The sequence below is a fragment of the Patagioenas fasciata genome, chromosome 7 (assembly GCF_037038585.1).
Source record: "Patagioenas fasciata isolate bPatFas1 chromosome 7, bPatFas1.hap1, whole genome shotgun sequence".
Lineage (NCBI taxonomy): Eukaryota > Metazoa > Chordata > Aves > Columbiformes > Columbidae > Patagioenas > Patagioenas fasciata.
The window spans coordinates 9681047-9703303 of record NC_092526.1 but is presented as its reverse complement, the minus strand read 5'-3'; the positions used below and the strand labels follow the sequence as shown (position 1 = coordinate 9703303).

Here is a 22257-nt window from a genome sequence, read left to right as displayed (position 1 = left end):
GGGATCCTTTTACAACCAATAATAAGCATTTCCACCCAATTAGACCATCACCAGAACAATTTCAATTGGAGTTACTGGACAGAACACAGACTCTTTTCCCTTACCAGGTCACATGGTGCTGTCAGGAGCTCTCCAAAGGTGTTTGAAGTTGATCAAAATGCTGATGATGAACATAAGATCAAAGGTCAGTGACATTTGTTTCCTCGCAAATAGCACATCTACAATCACAGGCTGTGACAAAGCGGAGTTTGGGGACAGGAGGTTGGTTGTTAATTTTTGAGGTAGAGGAGGAATATTTTTGGGGTCAGAATAGTCCCGTCTAAATGCATGCTGCTCAAATCAGTGTTCTTCACTTGCATTCACATTCACTGAATAAACAACATCATCTGACAAAACACAAACCTCTCACAGCACCACTACGTTACCCAGAGCAGGCAGGGTCCAACTGACCTTACTCAGAGGGCCCAACTTCAAAAGCTGGCGCAACGATGAAATATTACAGAAGACAGAGACAGAATAATCAGGCTACTTTGTTTGGTTAACTTTTGGATGCTGCTTCACTCACCACACGAACAATAAAGCAACAAATTATTTCCCAGGCTCTTAATGCAGACATTATTTTAGTTTTCCTTTCCTAACAAGCGCTCTAGTGTAAGCCAGCAGCAAAGAGTAAATTATCTGCATTACTTATCAGCTTTTATTATTAGAAGAGAAGGACTTCTGAGTGCTAAATGTCTTGTATTTTGCCACCTGCGCTTCCAATAGGCAGAATCTGATAGCGCTTGTCAAGAAAAGCCTTTTTGCAATACTGATGCAAGTTAAGCCTAAAGCAGCATCTGAAACAATAGAACGCCAGTAAAAATTTGTTGGAGATGGCAGAGAGCGTGTGACTGCTTCACAAGCAGCTTTGCATGCTTTGTCTTTATATTGCTCCTTTCTAATTTGTGTCTCTTTTCGTTAGTTAATGCCACTTTTAAAATGGCAGCAAAAGAATTACTGAACAACACTTCATTCCTTTAAAAGGCACCCAAACGCAGTTTAAACAAGCCCTTTAACTTCTAAATGTTTCAACATTTGTCAATCCGATTCTGTGAACTTAATAAAGGAATACAAGAATCTTGTCACAATTTGAATAACTCAGCTATGAAAGAAAGACTTGCAAACAAAAAATACAGAACTCTGCAGAAGTTTCATGTTTAGGGGCCCAAATGGACCAGTTTGCTGCTGCAGGAAATGAGGCTTTTTCTGATGTAAGGGTACTTCACGTGTGAGTTGCAAACTCTGTGTGGGCCACCATTAAAGCTGCCCATGATCTCAAAATCTTACTTTCCTAGAAGCCATGTGTCCATCCTTCTACTCCTGCTTATTATGTGTATGTTATGTGCCACATCCAGATAGTCACATTCCCATTCACACATCAAATGCATCAAAATCTCCCACTTCTTCCTCCCACTGGGCTGAAATAACCTAGTCCTGTGATACAGAGGCTTGAATAAAGTCTCAAAGGGATTTATTCTTTCTTCATAATTACCCCACTGCTGCTTGTCCTGTGAATGCAAAGGCTTAGTACTCCTCAAAGATTGCTATGGCAACATGTTACAGTGTCTTGAAAACCAGGACATGCTTTGGAAAAGAGAAGAGGGAATTTTAAAAAATGAGGAGACTTGCAGGTATTAATGTATTCTAAATAACAGAAAAGCAAGTAAATACTGCATGAAATGAGTAAAAACAAACAACCAAAACCAAAACAAACAAAACCCCAACCAAACAAATAAAGACAACCCAAAGAAACAGACAAGACAAAAATACACTTTCTAAAGGACCTAGTTTACTTTTATTTAGTTACAGTGTTACAAGTTGTTGTCCTGTCAAAGCGAAATGAAAACAATGAAAATCCTGTTTGATTCACTGATACTCTTCAATGACTTAAACTACAATCTGCATCTTCATAGTGTCTTATCTCAACAAAGTACAGCAGTGTGTACCCTCAGAAGATATCACCAGCTGTTTCATTGCTCTTAAAATAAGCAAATAAATATGTGGCTAAGGACTTGAAGATAAATGATGGAATTACTGGTAAATACAAAATAACTTAACTGTTCCATCTGGATGTTTGGAGCTTTGTGGGCTGAGCAGCCCGAGGGATACAAAACACAAAAGGAATAGTAATCTATTTATAAGTCGAAGAGTAGAAATACTTCACATCTTCCTTTGCAACTTTTCTCACTTTTCCCTGGTTACCTTAAGAGTTGCTGAGAAAAGGGTTTCTGACAGAGATGAAGAATTGCAAAACATATTTCCTAGTCCTTATCACCTTACCAAACACCGCCTGCAACACTCACTCTTCTGGCGGCCAACATCAAAATTAATCTCCTCAGTCTCATAATCTTTTTTTTGTTGTTGTTGTTCTTTCTGCCAGTCTGAAAGATCTTAATTTAGCTTAATCCTCCACACATCCTCATAATTCCTGTCCAAGCTTTTCTCTGTACAGTTATGGTAAAGAAGTGGTCATCTTCACCAGCCAGCAGCTTCCCAGGCCCATGTCATTACAGCTCTCAGTTTTCAAGCACTTTCAAGGGCAGAATGCTGCTTAGGAACAACTTTGGAGGATGATGATTCATCCAGATAACCAAATTTCAACTCATTATGTGAAGTGTTGTGGTATTTTTATAGCAAATATATAAAATTTAAATAAAGTTTACATTTTTCAGGAGTTTGCTTTTATCTGTTAGAGATAGAAGCAGATTATTTTTAGACCATTATAAAGGGGCTGAATGTGACTGTTTTGACTCATTTTCCATTTTCTGTTTCTGATATAAGTCCTATGAGAGATTCTAGAAGATGCAGTTTTATTCTGTCCTCTGTTCTCTGCTAGCTCTTTAATGAGAAACCAGCCCCTTTTATAAAGCATTTTTCAGCAAACTCATTTTTATAAATCCTGCAATTAATTTGATAAATAAATAGAAAGATTTTCAGCTCAAGAGAAGACAAACCCTCAGAAGCCCTTTGACAGCTGGTTCCCTATTTTTATGATTGAAAATGTGATGGTGAATCTAAATGTCACATAAATGCTAGATAGTACTGATTTTATTAATAATGAACAAATCTTTGACAGAATGATCTCCATTCAAATATCAGTTTTATGTAACCTATGAGGATGTGGAGCCACTAATCACAAGGTTTTCTAACACAAGAGGTAGTCAACAAAGATCTGTGTACCTGCATGAATTAGGTTTACCACTGGGGTGTGTGTGTACATGTTAACAGATAATAAACCCTAATACGGCTAAGGCAAACACTTTAATACAAAGGAGATTTAGTAGCAGATTTGCTAACATTAGGTTTTCCTCCTGTTAGAGCACCCACAAAATACAAAACCCAGCCAAACCAACCCCCTCCCTAAACAACAAACCAACAACTAATAGACCGTAATCTATAATTGAGTAAATCTTGTTTGTTGGACCTTGACTACTGGTTTCTGCTACCACCTATAATCATGGGGAGACAGACTGGTTTAATTATTGACTAGGTACAAGACATGTGCTTTCTACTTGTGGATTTTAATATTTCAAAGTGTTAGATTCAAACTTACTCAGGAGTCCACATCTATTGAATTCTATTTTAACTGGTGTCTGAGAAAGTTGTGGCTCACAAATGCCTTTGATTCTCAGTCTAACTTACTACAAACTGGTGCAGCAACTCTTCACATTTGTCTCAAGTTTCTTAGAAACAGCCTTCTTCCCTTGGACAAAGTGTTCACAAAACATTCCCCATAGGGGCCACCTATTACTACTAATTAACTCCACTACCATTATAATGTACAGTGAATGTAAAGCAAGGTCTTGATGAGTACAAGTCTAGAATATATGTGTGTGGTTTATTTATCTGTGTAATTCTTTTGAACAGACAAGTTTCATGGCCGTACTCAAAGAAAGAATTATTCAAATGAGTTTAAGATTAATTAAAACCTGTATACATTATTGATTAGATCGCACTTGAAATAGCATTGGTGTGGCCACACCTTGAGTAGATGATCAATGTAGGTCCCTCTCAACTGAAAATTATTCTGTTCTTGTTCTTATTCTGTTCTTGTTCTTATTCTGTTCTTGTTCTTATTCTAATTCTGTTCTATTCTATTCTTATTCTAATTCTGTTCTATTCTATTCTTATTCTAATTCTGTTCTATTCTATTCTTATTCTAATTCTGTTCTATTCTATTCTTATTCTAATTCTGTTCTATTCTATTCTTATTCTAATTCTGATTCTATTCTATTCTTATTCTAATTCTGATTCTATTCTATTCTTATTCTAATTCTGATTCTATTCTATTCTTATTCTAATTCTGATTCTATTCTATTCTATTCTATTCTTATTCTAATTCTTATTCTATTCTATTCTAATTCTTATTCTAATTATTCTATTCTATTCTTATTCTATTCTATTCTATTCTAATTCTTATTCTTATTCTTATTCTATTCTATTCTATAGAAGATGCTCAAGATTTTTCTGGAAAGGTGAATGCAGTTTCTGAAACTGGATGACACCAATATAACAAAAAGAGCGTGTGTCTAGACAGCACCCTGATTTTCCATTTGTCTTCCATTCTCTTAATGGTATCCTTCCTCTACCTCTCCTCACAACTCCATATCAAATGTTTGTTGTGGTGGCTACAAGGAGAAAAAAAAGGTAATATCTTCCTTATGTGTCTGTGCAATAAAGAGATTTGACACAAGCAACATTATAGTATTTATGATTTTGATGCAAGCCAGAGAATTTTTGAGAAGCAAAGTGCTGGATTCTTATTGCCACGGCTCAACACCTCCTATAAATCTGGAGCCAACAAAAGCATCAGAAACAGTTGCATGAATTCTCCTGCTAAGCGAAGCAGGTAAAACCCTGAGGAAATGAAGCTGGTAGGGCAAAAGTCAAGAGCAGAGGCAGATTTTATTCTATATGTCTAGCCAGTTGATTCTAGGCTTGAGAATTGTTATTTTAGGTTTTTTTTTTTTTTAAAAAAAACAAAACAAAATGAAAAAACAAAAAACAAAAACCCACACCTTTTAAGGGCTAATAACTGGCTCTTTTCTACTTGTGAGGTTTCTAGATCTCTGTAAAATCCCTTTTAAGTTTTGGGGGGTTGAAGTAACTGGACAACTATGTCCTAAAGAGGGCAGTGGTACAACTAAAACCAGAAGTCACAGACCTTTGCTGTATCCTGTCAAAACTGTGCCTTCCTTCACAGCGGGAAGAAACTGGAGACCTCTATTCAAATGTTTTGTTTCTTTTAATCATGTAGACCTTTTCACCCTTCCTGTGAGAGCCTGCTTCCCCGAGCTTAGCGTACTGTGAAAGCAAATAATTACAATATCTAAAGCTTTGGTAGCTTACTTAAATTATCAACTCATACATGAAACAAAAAGGCTAATTACTGCCAAAATATAAATATACTTATTTACAACAGACCTAAGTAGGTATTATCTGGTTCTCAATTATTCTTGCTCTACAGCATCAATAAATGTGATACTCACCTTGAAAAATATGATGGTGACACTTTCTGACTAGTCTTGTGCTTGTCCATAACTCGGCAGCATCACAGTGCTGGAAACTCACATCATGACAAGATTTTTCATGATTATGAGCAGTAGCTCAGCAATGGAATTCTCCTTTATGGGCCTGTTCCAACAACTGTCAAAAAAATCTTTCAGTTCAAGCAGGACAGTTCTGATCACCCCCTTAAGTGGTTTAGAGAGTCCAATTTCTTTGTCAAGGTTCTCAGAGAAAGACGGCAGTTTCTCAAGGCACGTGGTATTAGTTCCCAACCGATCAGTCACTGTTATGAGACAAGCCTTGAGAATCTGATGGCTGAGGTCTATTAACTGCTCACAAGATTGATAACAGCGTAAACTGCAAAGGAAACGTTAGATTTCCAATCCGTTTGACAATCTTTTAAACTTCTTGCAATACCATAGTAGAATAGATACTGCCCGATACACACAGATATTTCATCACAAGCTATTTTTCATTTATGATTCCATAAACAAAGAGAAAGGTAACTACATCTGCACAAGGCAGGATGCCAAAGTTCTTCTCTTTCAATACTCAGTGTCAGCTTGGGAATTTCTCTTCTGCTTAACCAGGAAATTACAGTGTGAAATAGCAGACTATGTAGTTACTTCAGACTGTTGCAGCCACTATACATTAATAATGTTTAAGTAACAGTGTTAGCACTTGCTTTTCTTTGGGGGAGGGGGAGGAGGAGGGGCAGAGGGGCAGGATACTACTACTCTAGAACAATATCATTTGGTTTTTTCATCTCTTGGATGAGATTATGTCAAAGATTTATTTGTATTAGGCTATGTAAGAAAATGCAAACCAAAATTCCCAGGGAGTTGTGAAGACTCCTGCCAAACCTGTTTTTCTGTTGTCCTCCTATCAGACTTCAGAAATTGGTAGTGCAACAGCTCTCCCAAATTAAAAAATGAGGTGGAGGTTCTCTAGCTGCTAGGAAAGCAGTCAGCCTTCTGTTCCCAGAACAAAGAGAAGTGACAGATCAAAACAGTTCTCCGTGAAGTAGATTTTTACCTGCACAGAGAAGCAGCAGGAATTCTGATTCGCTTCTAAGCCCAACCAGGTCTGGCTGCGCAGCACATGGTCAGACAGGTGGTCACTGGCTGTGCCCATCAGCTTGGCTCAATCCTGTGGTAGTACCTTTGATTTTGCCCATCACTGATCTGATAAATTAAGACTACAAAGCAATTCAATTTCCTAACTTACAAGATACAACTGCAAAAATTCTCACTGAAGTGATGGAGCATTTGAACAAACATTATCTGGGCTGAGTGCTTCCAATTTATGCATCTGCTTTTCTTAATTTTCTTTGCATATTCATAAGAGAGTACACTAGCCATTACGAGACTGATAAATTCAGGTTTAAAGAGAACATGAAGGAAAACCAAGCATTTCACTAGAATGTTACCATTTTATCACATTAAAAGTGACAGTATTAAGCATGTCCCAGATATGGTATAAGAGATTTTTTTTGTTTAATGTTGGACACTGTACTTGTTATACAGATACCATGACTGAAATCAATCACAAGTTCATACAGCGTTAATTACTCATAAGTATGTTCTGTTCTAAAGGAATCTTCCTATATTCTTCAGCATGTTTGATGGACAAAGCAGAGTTCTGCAGCACTTAAAATGCTTGCAATGATTTATGTGAGCAAAATATTTTTTAATCTCACACTATAATCTGTCCTTGCATTTATTTAAAAAAATTTCAGAGGTGTGCACAGAAAAAAGGATAAACATAAAGCAAACTCTTCTATAAATCCTAGAAGTATTTTTTCTTTAATAAAAAACTCTGTAGTATTGACTTCAGATAATTACATTCAACCACCTTCCTTACAGCAAGTATAGCAAAATTAGCAGGCCATATTCTCCATTTCTATCTTTAGTCTCCCTTCCAAAGAGTCTTCCCAAACTGAAGTCTATTCCAATGCTAAAAGGCATTTTAATGAATGTATGATTAACGAGAAAACTGGCGTTTGTCCGATTTCTTGCTAATGTGTTTGAAAATTTTAGCTTTGTGGACATTCTTCGATTTCTGGTAACCAAATCCTCCACCTCCACCTCTTTTCTGTAGTCTTCTGCCGTGGTTGCTGTGCACATCTGGAATTTTATTGGTTAAAGAACTTACAAAGGAATCATTTGAAATGTTGCTTTTTAGGTGTGAGTTATTAATGTGAGAAAAAATAGCAGCATTATACAAAAAGTTGAGTTGCATAACCATGGGCAAAACTAGAACTTTCTGCTTGTGGTTCTAAATAATGCTTTCATTTCTCCTGTTGGCTGAATTGGCTAAAGTACTACTGCTTCAAATTCCATCCGCTAGCAGGCTTGACAGTAATCTAGATGGAGTTTTTTATTTCATGCTCTTGCCCCTCTTTTTCAATACTCCATGATTATTAAACTTAAGCCTGTACCTTTCAATGAAAATAATTTTGCATGGAGGAGAAAAGTACTCTAGAACAAATATGAATTCCAGTATCTGCTATCCTGCAGCAACTAAAGCACGTACAGCATGTACATGCACTAAACCATGGACTGTTGTTGGCCACTTCTGCAGCTCTAATATTTGCTATTTAACATTTTCTTTGATAAACCATGACTCATTTATGTGACTAATAGAAAAAAAAAATCAGAATTTGAAGCAGCATAGGCACTTCAGTAAGTTGCATTTAACATTTATAAAGCAGAAATTCAGCTTTCAAACACTGCAGTAAAAGGATACTGAGGTCAACAAATGGAGGAACTTTAAAGCCAAATGAAAGGCTGACTTTGGGAAGATCCAAGTTATTGACATCATAGATCTGCTTCAGTGAATGGGAGTCATAAGCTCTGATGTAAGCTTTGTACGCTTCCTGGGCGGACTTGTGAAGGAAGTAGTTCTTCTCAATCAGTTTCTCCAGCTGGTGAGGGAAAAAAAGCCAAACCCAAAAGACATATCCAATTATAGCTATAACACATGTATAAATTACATTCAAACAAATTATTTGCTGTGTGGGTTGCAGTGACATTTACTATTCACTTCAGAAAAATTGCCCCATGATGGGTGAGTGCACATACATATATCAGAGCGCTTTAATAAACAGAAGGACAAAAAAGCCTGAAGCTGAATTACAGCACAAAGCCTCAGCAATATGAAAATTCACACAAATATTAAATTGGGTTGTCCCAAACAAGTTAGTCCAGAAGAAATATACAACTGCAGCCACACTATGACGCCATGTGTATTCAGAATTAACAGATTGCAACAGTATACTTTTAAGTCAGACATCTAAACTGCACCATTCCATGTAAATCTACGTATAGTCTTATCTATTATGAATTGTAAAATGTGCAGTATTAATTCTAAGACAAAAATGCAGATTCAGTAGTGTTGACTGAGATGTTTTACTAGTTTTGGGCTGATTTCCCATTACTCTTTAGATCCAAATGTCTCATCTGATGTTTAACATACATTAATTCAGCACACGAAAAATAAGTTACATTAGACATCATTATCTCCTAATTATTCTTAACTAAGAACCTCTTTCTGCAAGGCCTGTCACTGCTGCTTGTACTTGTTATTTCAAATTTAAATTAATGCAAAGAAGCTTTACAGTGCTCTTATGAAAAGAATGATTCATAGAACCAAACAATGGAAATTCACATCTACAGAAATGTCTAAGTCATTCTATTCAACTTCGTGCTCCATGGCTGTATTTATAGCACTGGAACACAAAGCAGGTGTAGCTGATACTGGACTTTAACAACATCAGGCAGTTAAAAATCCAGCTGGAGTATCTACTAGCATCTGCAAGTGTTGATATGGGATCTCGTTCTGCTCACTGAAGTCTTTGATTAAATAATCTCATAAAGCACATGCTACTTGTGATTAATCTGAATATATGTAACCATGCAATAAAAGCTACTGAAACCTTGTTTGCTATGCCAGAGAAGAACAATCTGTTCAAAAGTTGAAATCGGGTTTATATCACCATGGTTTTGGAATGCCATGCAAATAAAACCAATTCTTACAAGCAAATTCATTCTGTATAATTATGACAATTTACTACTGGATATTAGAATTAATCTCCAATTTCAAAACATTTTCTCTCTTTACTGTCATCAAGGGACAATACAACAGGAGGATTTACCGCCCCATACTCAACTACAGGAATTTTTCCAAACAAGCATGCATATTTTTAAACTGCAGTCATTATAGACTAACATTCTCCATGTAAATTATAACACTGATATTCAGAGCAGCTGTAGTATTAAGTCATTTCATACCTGAGACTGGATGTCTGAAATTTTTGACCACGAAAATTCAAATTCACTTAGTGGTACCTTAAAAAAGAAAGAAATAAAATACCAAAATTATTTATACTGTGTAAACAGCGATGTTTTTTAATACCATAGCTGTATCTGTCAATATGTAATTACAACTCTCAAGTTCAAGGATGTTTTTGTGAATTAAAAGCACACTTGTACATATTTTTAGGTTTTTGGCACAATCTTTTATTCAAAGCAATGATCACACTATTTTCCATTATTACTCTTACCACAAAGTGCTTTTACATCAATATGCCAGTATTTTCACTTCCTTTAAACTAGAATAACAAAGACACTCTTACCCCTTTATCTTTTGCTTTAGAAGCTTCACCACTTCAGTTACAAGTGGCAAAACTCTGTAGTGCAAACAAGCCCATACTTCTTTTGGAATTGAACAAAATGCAATTAATTCTTTGAATAGAAAAAATAAAGACTGCATGAGCAACCTCTGCGTTTTAATTTCCTCTGGATGGTCCACCTCCCAGTATCCTTCCTGAGACAGGTCATAGCACATTTATCCTTTAATAACACAAGTTGCAGTTGCAAAGCAACTATAAATACACTCAATATTTACCTTTGTGCTGCTGACTTCAGACTCAAAGTCTGATGTTCGGTTGAATATTTTTTAAGAAACAGAATGGTTTTTTTGCTTAAAAAATTACAATGTTGGATTAAAGATTACAGTTTTTGCCTTTAAAAACCTATTTCACAGTTAAAAAAAAAACCTCAACAACTAGACATGAGCTTACCCTGGCTTGCTTTAGGTAACGAAGAAAGCCCAGTTCTTCTGGTCGTAAAATGAGCAGAGCATGTCCTCTACCATTTATGCCTCTGGCAGTTCTACCAACACGATGAATATATTCCTTTTGGAAAAAATAAGAAACAGCAAGTCCAATCTGTCTTTCAAACACATAACAATCAAACAGCTTCACAAAAAAACCCCACCAAGTTAGCATTAGTGTAATGCATCACCCATATTTTTTAAGACTTCTTAGCAGCACTACATGGATGAGGGAAACCAAGTGGTGAAGATGTAAAGCATAATTAGGCTGAGACAGAATCCCCTGATTAAAAGTATTTTACCTTTTTCTGAAAAAAAAAAAAAAATTTTATGTCTACTGTAAATGAAAATTAAACTTTCCTTTTGGTATATTTGCTCTGTGTATTTGTGAAAACTTCTGAGTTTCGCTTGTTTACACTGGGCATTTATTCAAATAAGAATGCTGATTTTTAATAAAAATCAAATTTCCATGGAAAAGCTCTTTAAGAGACTCAGGGATGCATAAGCTCATATTCCTCCTGAGAAGTGTTTTGTTGCTCAGTTGGTTAGATTTAAAAAAAATAATCTTTTTGAAAGCAAATCTTAAAAAGGCACCAAAGGCCTCAGTAAGGTGCAGCATCTCCTATGAGCTGGTGAAGGGAAATGGAAGGAACGAGCTGCTAGATACAAACGTGGCTGAATCCTGACCTGTCAAGCAGCAGTTTCGGCTTTTCTCTGTAATTATGTTTTATCTAGGATTTGATTTGTTGCTGTGACATTTCTCTGTTTCCTCAACTTACTTTTGGATCATCTGGAGGGTCATACTGGACAATCCAGTCAACTTCAGGAATATCCAGTCCTCTGGCAGCGACATCGGTGCACAACAGTATTCCAGATTCTGCATTACAGAACTGGAAGAATGTTGTAGTACGTTTGGTTTGTTTCTGCTTGCCCTAAAAGGGAAAACACACATTAAGCGTGAAATATCAACTAAAAATAAAATAAAAATCTGCCAACTTGTAAGCTTAAATCTAATTTCCCATTTCACATATTGTATCACTGACAACAATATGAAATAATTTGGGGCATCTTTCCATATCACAGACTTCTACAGACCACACAGGACCATTTTGCAGTGAAGAAACAACACTATCACAGTCAGCAGCACATGGCTATAAGAAATAGCATCTCTATCTTCCAAAGTATTTAATATTTGGTTACCTAAGCATTCTGTTCAGGAGGGCTGCATAAATGCCTGAACTTCAGAAAAAGGATATTTGCATGTCTAGCAATAGGTTAAATAGATTACAGGTTAAAGTATAAATACTTGTAAAAGTTCTATCAAAGTACAGCAAAAAGTCTCCAAAATAACAATATAAAAAAAGGACATTTGTGTTCAGTTATAACTATTTCATATACATTCAGTCCACTCTTTCTCCTGGACTATGCATTTTGTGGTTTCAATAAAAATTTGGAATACCTATCCAAATGGTAACAATTGGCTTAGTAAAACCAACCATCACCCTGGCCTTAGAAAAAGCAGCCATCACTCCAGGGATTAGAGAATTTAGACTCCCCTGACAGCAGCTTTGCTCCACAAATTGAGTTGTAGTGCGTATGAAAGGCAGCCCCTTGGAAGAAAACAGAAGGCTTTCCACACACAGAACATAAATATCAGTGTTCAACCCTGGTTTGGAAAATAATAAGACTAACAATATTGAAATATCATTATTACATAGTCTTTGCTTTATCTTCTTCCTCTACAGACTTACCAAGACCATTATCAGTTTGTGAGCAGCAAATCGGTTTATTAGAAACTGGACTGAAATAAGGCCAATGAGAGGTCAGTAACAACTTCAGGTACTATGAGATTAATTAATCAATGGATAAAATACTTACATGAATGGCCAAAACAGGCAGATCAATGTAGTTGAGTAACTCATAGTGGTACTTCACTGACATACATGAAGAAAAAAATACCATTAGTTTCTTCTTCCGGTTCTTCTTGAGGAATGTGAAGAGCAAAAGGAATCTTTTTTCAGAAGGACACACTACATATCCCTGGAAAAAATTTAAGTACTGTTAACTAAAGTAGTCTGGAACAAACTTCTGTTTTTTCAGCAATACAGTTAAACAGAGGAAGTGTTATGCTGTGAAACAAATAAGCCAAATAGTTAATTTTTCCAGCTATACTAGGCCAAACCATTTGATTTACTGTCTGTCCCTCACCTTGGTATGTGAAATTCCTGAAGATTATGAACTTGGCAAGAAACTTACTGTACTAACTTGAAATTTGAAGAAGTAATTTTTAATTAATTATCCAAACTAGTTTAAATTCAGTAAAAAATTATATTATTAAAATTCATTTCAAGAACTCTGAATTATTGACATCAGGCATGAAAATAACTGCATAGGATTCTTAACATTTTTTTTATGATTGCAAAGATTTTTTTATGGAATTCTTGCTACTGATTTACTTTAGGGTAATACAGTTACTGGTAATTTTACAACATTCACCATGTCAACTGCACAAACCCAGAAACTGCTGTGCAACTGCATTTAGGGCAACAACAATGAAACATATCTGAAGTCTTTATCTCTCTACTCAGTAATACGGAAAATACAGTTAAAAAGACAACAGGAGCTTAGATATATAATATAAATAGGAATAGACAGGTTCAAGTAACCGTATTACTATTCCATGAGGTTTTATATCATCTGTCCTGCAAACATCAACTGGATGCATATAATTTACTGCAGTTAGCAGACTGAATAAAGCCCCTCAGGCAACCAAAAGCTTTTGCCCACTAGGATGGTAAACAGCTTTAAGACAGCACTTGTACAACCCACTTAAAACACATTGGTATGGTCACAGATCAAACCCTTTGAATAACATTTGTGTTTTACCTGTTCAAGGCCATCTACTGTTGCTGTCTCCTTGTTGTCATCAACCCCAACATACAGTGGCTCTTTCTTCAGGGAGATCTTTGCCAGATCTTCAACCTTTCTGGTTTGTGTTGCAGAAAAAAGCATCGTCTGTCTGCGCTCTGGAAAAAATATTTGAATGACAGCCTCATTTTTTAAAGGAGAATTCAAATAGCAAGTTCATGAAATCTCTAGTTACAAACTTCCCTGAGGAAGTCTTCTCCTTTTTTTCAATTAAATTCTAATTCAAACATACTGCTAACAACAAACAAAGACCAGTGTAATTGTATTATGGGTTGTACAAGACGTTTACTTAAGCTGCCCCCACCCACAAAATCCTAGCATCTATCAAAACACAATATTGTTTCTCTCTGGGAAAATATTAATAATCATTTGCACTCCAATTTAGTAACCAAACAATTATTTAGATAAACACCAACCTTGTAATTCTAACTATAAATTGATTTCATTCCCATGAATACAAAAATCATTCTAGAGGTTGTACAAGAAAAAGCTTAGCAAAACTCAAATGCATAGTTACTGTTCGTCTTGAAAAATCAGTCTAGACCATACGTGTTTGTGCACGCTGTTGTTCCCGTTGTGGTAAATCTGTACCAAGCCTCAGTGACTCCAATGGTCTTAGAACAGCTAGACAGAATCTCCTGCCTGCCCACCATCCCACAATTCAAATGCACATCCTGACCTGGTAACATTTTCTTGTTCCATGAGTACATGGAAACACAGACTTGTGTTTCATTTCACAACTGCAAGAACAGTGGCAGGCGTTCTTGCTAAAAAATTGGTACCACCACCTTTAAAATGCTTTTTGCTACTTTGAAGTGTCTGTTTTAAAATATTATTTCCTTTCTAAAGAGACGAAAACAAGTTAAATTCATGTAAAGTAAAAATATATTTAATCTGTAATTTTCCTATTCTTCCTTCCCTGTTTTTAGCACTGCTCACTAACATTCTTCACAGGTTTTATTAAATTTATCTATATGCATTTGAAACATGCAGATCTGAATTTTAATATTTATTTATATACTATTTCCGTGGTTTTGTTCCTCTATTTTGGAAGTTAAAGGGAGAACCGTGTTGACTCTGAGAACGTGTTTTATGCATTCATTACAAAGAATAACTGAAGGAAAAATTAGGAAAAGAAAATGTTAAGGTAAATACACATACAAGATTTCTGTAAGATACTTTTCTTCGAGACATGAAGAAAATTTGAACTGCAAGTCAGAAGACCTTTTTCCTTATATTTCAGCCTTATTATTGTAATAAATAGTTGTAGGAAATAAACAGGTAGAGAAAAATGAATGGAAGAATGTAGATGTTATACTAAAAGGATCTTGTATGAACACAATTATATCCCTAAAGTGCATATTAAGATTCTGTCCTTCAGATAACTGATTTTAAATAAAATAATATATGCTAGCTATCAGGAAAAAAGAAAAGAAAGAACAGAGTAAGACAATCACAGTGAAGTGCATTTACAGAACTATAAAAATTAATGACTTCTCTTATAATAATCGAGTCATAAAGAAGACAATGTTAATCAAGTGATTTCCAGGACAGACAGATTTTTTTTCTTACTTGGTAGAAGTTTTATGATCTGTTTCATTTCTTCTTCAAATCCAACCTCCAAGATCCGATCCGCCTCATCAATTACCAAACACTGCAAGTTCTTGTACATGAAACCTGGAGTGTTCTAGAAGATTAACAAATTCAGAGTCAGACAGGGACAGCAGTTTTATGATGTTTTAATAATGCAGATAAGCCATCAATATTTTATCTACCTGCATATGATCCAGAAGTCTTCCTGGTGTTGCTACAATGACATTGATTCCATTTCCAAGTTTCTGTGCTTCTGCTGATCTGTTACTGCCCCCCATTATCAGACCATAGGTGTGAACATGATGATTCATAAGTTCTTTAAGAACTCCGTAGGTTTGCATAGCAAGCTCTCGAGTAGGAGAAAGAATAATAACACCTGTTCCTAAAAAATACATCAGACACAAATAAGTTACAACTCGTCCAGTCTTCCTCCTGGCTACATTCCTAAATTGATGGCCACAGTAAAATTCAAATGTGAAATGAAGAGCCTTACCATTTCTAGGCATGAATTTTAACTTGTAGATGAGCTCTACTGCAGGAATAAGAAATGCAAGCGTTTTGCCACTGCCTGTTTTTGCAGCTGCTAAAATATCCCTGTGTGCAGCAAAGTTAGAAAGAGAAGTATTCAGTTAATTGTACAGAGAACAGAACAATCTTATCTTGAATGCCGTTGACAACGTAAAAACATAACGGGGCTTCTGCGAAAACAGCAGAGCTGGTATTAAGAGCTCGGTGGCAGATGTAGTCCACTGCAACTTGTCACCACAGCTCTAGAGACTCTTTGAGACACCAGACTAGCGAAAACAGACTTCCCTGCTTTCAAAGCCACACACAGAACAGTTTCCATGAGCTTACCCTAAGTATTTGTTCACAGGCAACACAGACATACTTTGTTAACTTGCATTAATGTCTATAAACAAAATATTTTAAACATACAAGAACATATTTTTAAAAAGCAGTTTAGCTGCAGAAAGTCACATTTCATGCATTCAGCTTGCTACCAAAATGTAGACAATATTTGGGGTCAATATAATGATTAAAAGGACTCTTACCTGCCTTCCAGAAGTGGCTTAATACTTTTATGCTGAATTTCAGTCATGTGTGTAAACCCCATGTCATTGATGCCTTTCAATGTGTTCTCACTGACAAGACCAGCCAGCGAAGTAAAGGAATTGTCTTCAAAAGCACCTGGAGTGAAGAAGGAAATAAAAAAGAAATAAAAAGTCTTCAATTCCATCTGTCCTCTGAGACTACACAGTTAAAATTGACCTAGATGGAAAAAAACAAATCAAAGCAAAGGACTTTTTCTTATTCCTTTCTACTGTAAAATGTGAAGACACTGAGGAAATACTGATTATCATGTTTCTAGGAATACTGCAGAGCTATTAACAATGAACGTGAATGCACCACTTCTCATGCCCAGCTTACTAGTTGTACACCTGTGCCTTGCTCTTCTTGGATTTTTTCTTCTACAGTTACACATATGTGTGTATATTTTTTAAAACAGATTTTCACTAGTCAGTTTAAGACTAACAAGAGTGTGTATGTAATGGAAATTTCAAAGAACGGTAACTGAATAACAGCTGTACAGTTGCCAGTGTCACCTGTATTCAAACCCCTGACTTCTACAGATAATTTCAAAACTGCAACTTGCTCTGGAAGAAAGCACTAGACCTTGGATTTTTGCACACGTGTGAAAAAGAGACACAAGATACCTGTTACACCTAGTGGTAAACTGGGCACTTCATCTTCCTCCCCCTCCTCCTCTTCCACTTGTTTCTCTCCAGAATCCTGCTTGTCTTCATCTTCTACCTCCACAGATTCATCTTGTTCGCATTTTGCTTTTTTAGGTTTTGTATCTAGAACATTATTTTACAGAAGACAAGTCAGAGATATGAAGGACGTGTTCATCATGAAAAGTTGTTCCACAGAGTGAATTTCTTTAGTCTGTAAACCACTTTAAAATGCCTTACGTTTTTCATGGGGTGGGATGCGGGCACAAGAAAAGAAGGCAAGTTTTCTATGGGAATTTTTGAGGCAGAGCGCAAAAAATTCAGAAGTTCCTTGCATACAATCCACTTTGCACAGTAAAACAGTGAAGCTTAATGTATACTATATGACATTTTCTACAGAAATATGGAACAAGTTACAAAATTCTTTCCTATCTGTAACGCAGCCATAAAGCTTCCAACAAGGGTTGTACTCAGGTCACATGAAATGTAATCCGTGTGCTGTTTCGAGTATGTGAATCCTCAGAGAACTGCATGAAAACACCTCTTAATTTGCATAACCATTAGAAGTGTCACAAAGATCAAACACGTAAGAGATAAATGTTTCAAATGTATATATATTTGTTTGTATATATAAGTATATAAAATCAAGCAATATTTGCAGGACACTATTTGGGGTAGTTTCCCAGTATACTTTAGTTTCATAATATACAGATGTCACCAAACGCTGAATGTGTTATTAAAAAGACATAATAGCTGCACATGCAAGCATTGAAGGCATCTGTCTGTCAAAGCTCTGCTTTGAAAGCCAGCATACATATTTGCACAAAAAAAGCAAAACATTTAAACTTATCGTTGCGAAGTAGAATCTTATGCAAGAATTAAATGGGTTGCTACAGGTTTAGTACACATTAGAGCTCAAATATTACAGCTAGAATAAGAAAACGAGTAACTGAGGATCTCCAGAGTTTTAGAACATACACCAGGTCAACACACGGTGCTTCTCATATCCAGGTGACAAATCCTGGTGTGGCCACACCTGGAGCACTGTGTGCAATTCTGGGATACACAGTACAAAAAAAGATATAAAACTACTGGAGAGCATCCAGAAGAGGGCTACAAAGCTTCCTCAAAAGGGCAGGCGTCAAACTCTTCTTTCTGGTGACCAATGACAGGATCTAAGGGAATGGCAGGAAAATGTGCCAGGGGAGGTTTAGGTTGGACATTAGGAAAAGGTTCTTCACCCAGAGGGTGCTGGACACTGGAACAGGCTCCCCAGGGAGGTGTCACGGCCCCAAGCCTGATAGTTTTCAAGAAGAGCCTGGACAACATCCTCAGACACACGGTGTGAACTGTGGGGTTGTCACATGCAGGGACACGATTTGGACTCAATGATCCATGTGGGTCCCTTCCAACTCAGGACATTCTGTGACTCCTCTCCGACAGGGTGGAAAGTGAAAGAAGGCACTTGTTGGGGTCTCCAAGAACAATTCAGCCCTGAGAGACAGGCTGCGGTTCGGATAACGTACCATCTCCCGCCTCAGCTGCCGTCTTCCTCTTCTTCTTCTTCTTCCTCTTCTTCTCCTCCCCGCCGCGGGGCTCGGCTCCCTCCGCACCCTCCGCGACCGCTCCGGCCGCCGCCGCTTCTACCTCGGGGGCCGCCTCCTCCTCCGCCGCCTCCTCCGGGGAGCCCCGCAATGCCGCCTCGCCTGGCGGAGGCACCGCACGGCGCGGAGACACGTTTGGGAGAGAGAAAGGGAAACCAAAATCAGCGACCGCTCCGCCAGCGCTCAGCCCAGGAGAGGCTCCGCACGCCCAGCTGTCCCCGGCCCGGCCCGGCCCGGCCCCGCCGTACCTGACCCCTCGGCCTCCCGCAGCTTCAGGTTGCGCTGCCGCAGCTTCAGGTTGCGCTTGTGGATCTTCCTGCGCAGCAGCCGCATGGGCAGGTTGCTCGCGGCCACCGACACCGACATCGCCGCCGTCTCTGCCCGCTCCCGCGACCACACGTGGGGACGGCGTTGCGGCGCATCCGGTCCCACCGGAACCGCGACCCCCGCCGTCCGCGAGGCCTGACGGGCGGCCCGCAGCGCCCCCCGGCGGGCCGGCGGAGACATTTCGGGCTCCCCGTCCCTGATGGGGTTGACCTCGGAGATGGAACCGGCTGTCCTGCCCCGGGCCGGTGTGTCCCCAAGCGAGGGTGGAAAACGACCCTTTTTACCCTCAGGAGGGCAGTCACCATCTCCTCCACAGGCGTCCTATGGCCCCCGGTGCCCGTTTGCCCGGTGGCGTTGTCTCCGCTCACTGTTACAGCTGTTTAAATCCAACCGGGGAAAGAAACGCCCCCGGGCATCCACCTGTGCGGTCCTGAATGTCGCACCTCCGGGAGAGGTGGATTTGGGGACACCCTGTGTGTCCTGTGGTGTGCAGCCGGAGGGGCTGGCGACACCCGTGTGCCCAAAGCGGGGATCCTCGAGCTGCAGCACCGAGCGCTGGAAACTTTTGGTACCGACTTCCAGCGGTAGAGCTGGTGACACTTTCAGACTTGCAGAACCGGTGACCCTGGGGATAAAGGACACAGCGGTGCCTTCAGTGAAGTCCCGCATCTCTAGTAGCCACCCGATCCGCTGACTGTTCCTCCTGGTGGGCATGAAGAACATGAAATCCTCTGGATTTTCAGCAGCCTGGCAGCGCTAAAAAGTGGGTCAAATCTGGGAGCTCCTCATTTCCAGGGCTCAGCTTCTTGGAACTCTTTTAGGCAGCGCTTTCTATCTGGCCACCTGCAGCTGCCAGCTGCTCCTCCATCCCAGTGACAGACCTTTCCTTCTGGTGTCCTTCTGCTTTTTGGCTCTGCACCCTCTGCCCAAACAGGGTGAATTCCTGCAGGCTGGAATGCACCGCCCTTCAAATACTTGGTGACCAGCAGGTGGCACAAGCAGTACGGGGATTCACAGCAGCCCGCTATCTTTAACAGGGAACCAGTGTGTTAAAAGTCTGAATGACTGCAGATTGTGTAAGGCTTAGCCTGCAACACCTCGCTGTAACGCAGAATAAACTGCAGAACTACTCATATTACTATATTAATTTTGAAGTGTTTATTGCATGTAACTTTTTTTTTTTTTTAAGCTACTAATGTTAGAGATGAAACAAAAATAATTTGTCACTGTCTGTAATTATTGTCTTGCAGAGATCATATGGGGTCATCAGGAAGAGAATTACTTTTTTTTTTTTTTTTTTCCCAGAACTTCAGAGAATGAACCACATGATCTTGTCCAGACTTTCTCAGACTGGATAACAGGTATGGCCACTGGCTTATTAAGTTGAATGAACAACTACCATCTGCGTCAGCGGTGTTTGAAAATAAACTGAACCATCTTCAGCGAGAAAAGCTTTTGGTACAAAATTCCAGGTGAAGTCAGTTCAAGACCTGTAGACCTCATCGTGGTTACAGCTTCCTTACAAGGGGAGGAGTGGCAGGCATGGAGCTCGTCTCTTTAGTGAGTGATGACAGAACCCGAGGGAGTGCTGGGGGAGGTTTAGGTTGGACATTAGGAAAAGGTTCTTCACCCAGAGGGTGCTGGACACTGGAACAGGCTCCCCAGGGAGGTGTCACAGCCCCAAGCCTGATAGTGTTCAAGAAGAGACTGGACAACGTCCTCAGACACATGGTGTGAATTGTGGGGTTGTCACGTGCAGGGACAGGAGTTGGAGTCGATGATCCTTGTGGGTCCCTTCCAACTCGGGACATTTTATGATTCTAAGGCTGAATTTTAGGCAGGTAAAAGTTCCTTACTGCAACTCAGTGTAATTCAGGTTCTGGTTGCATTTGCTTCCTGACTACCTTGTATTGTGTCTGGAGGATATGTTTTTAAGTATATATGAATTTGCTCTTCTTAGTTTGTACTGATTTATACGTATGTGGCTATGTTTGGTGTTTGGATATGGAATTAACCAAGGCGGTCCTCCTTTCTGGAATATGTTCATTGTGTGATAGAGTGAATCAAAAATCTGGGCAGGAGGGAGCTGACACTAATACTTAAACTGAGGGTAATCACACTGAGTAAATACACAGATGTTCCTGCGGCATGGCATTGTCCACACGTTACTATCTTTACCAGTTCTGCCATGTTTGTCATTATTTTACTTTCACCCACACCATCACACTCCCATCTCTGCCAAGAATTAGGACCTGGAAACCCTGGTCAAGTAAAACCCTAAATGAAGAACTCACCTCTAGCATCCATGTTGGGTCCTGGCTGACTTGGCAAGTCTTCTTGAAATTACATTAGTGTGGCACGAGGCCCAAATTGATTAACTGTCCTGAAAAAGTATGTTAGATCTCACTGAGCAGAATATGTTGGCTTTGTCAATTGACCGTTATCAGCATTGCGCACATGGAAAACTTTGTTGCATTTGCAGATAAATGACGATCTTGCATCTGTGCAAGCAGATGTCATGACATTACGTATAGGAATTCAGAAATTACAGATTTCATTAGGTGGCAAAGTATCATGTGCTCTAACATTGCTTTGTCTCAATATCTTGTAAAAGATGTTGCTTAGAGTTAGAAAAGAATTGTGCTTCTCAGGATATTTCAAAACATGTTTTATCATCTTATTTCTTTTGGTCTTAATTTTTTTTTTTCAAGCTGCAATGGTGCAAAATTATTAAAAAGAAGACTCAAAAGGAAATAATGATAATTTTATTGTGACAGGTCTAGACAATAGTTTAAACCACTAGCTCATGTTAATAGTTTTTCTCTGAAGCTTTGCATTTCTTAGACATCATATGAATTTCCCTGGCACATGTCTCATTTCTGTCCAATAGATTCATTCCTAATTACTTGATTTATCAGGCAATCATTACCAACAACAGGATTTTCTCAAATAGTTATTGAATTGTTGTCAAAATGTTTCAAATTCTCTACACATGATCATGCAGGAAGGTTTGTAGGGAATCCTATTTTGGGTTAGCAAAGCCTTTATAGAGCTGAAGAAGTCTCTATTAGACACTCTGACTTTATTTCTGAAGATGAATTTTTTAATGGGCTGCCAATGTCAGTATTTTATCTACCAAAGTAAATACCTCATTAAAGCCAGATTCAAAATCTTTTCTCCTACTTACCATTAACTAACTTCTGTTGATTAACAGCGTATCACAAAAATAGACATTGATTTCAGTTACATCATTTCAGGTAGATGCTGACACTTGGCTTCATATGAAGTATCAGATATCATTTTTTTTCAAATATGTCTAACTTATGTAAAAAAAAAAATCTGTATATGTGTGCAAGTGATGGATACAAAGGTATCTGCAGAAATAATCCATTTTCCAATTTAATTGAGAC

The 22257-nt window shown here is 38.4% G+C and overlaps 1 protein-coding gene across 1 annotated transcript; it reads right to left on the bottom strand.

Annotated features, from left to right (window-relative positions):
* Positions 1-7019: 7019 nt before the first annotated feature.
* On the bottom strand, positions 7020-19042 carry DDX18 (DEAD-box helicase 18). Its single transcript, XM_065841428.2, has 14 exons — positions 18769-19042; positions 18443-18622; positions 16899-17042; positions 16236-16371; positions 15677-15777; positions 15366-15565; positions 15163-15277; positions 13549-13688; positions 12541-12702; positions 11442-11594; positions 10631-10744; positions 9840-9896; positions 8296-8473; positions 7020-7673 (listed from the first exon to the last, which is right to left on the bottom strand). Exons 1-14 carry the CDS (start codon positions 19025-19027, stop codon positions 7531-7533), a joined length of 2082 nt encoding a protein of 693 aa, XP_065697500.2. The 5' UTR covers positions 19028-19042; the 3' UTR covers positions 7020-7530.
* Between the last annotated feature and the right edge of the window lie 3215 nt (positions 19043-22257).

Excerpts from the sequence above, each read along its gene's own strand:
- DDX18 (XM_065841428.2), bottom strand. The coding sequence starts at position 19,027 with ATGTCTCCGCCGGCCCGCCGGGGGGCGCTGCGGGCCGCCCGTCAGGCC. Across the intron at positions 16,372-16,898 it reads TTTACCACTAGGTGTAACAG|GTGCTTTTGAAGACAATTCC; the intron begins GTATCTTGTGTC and ends TCTTCACTCCAG. Across the intron at positions 8,474-9,839 it reads TTTCAGACATCCAGTCTCAG|CTGGAGAAACTGATTGAGAA; the intron begins GTATGAAATGAC and ends TTCCCTCACCAG.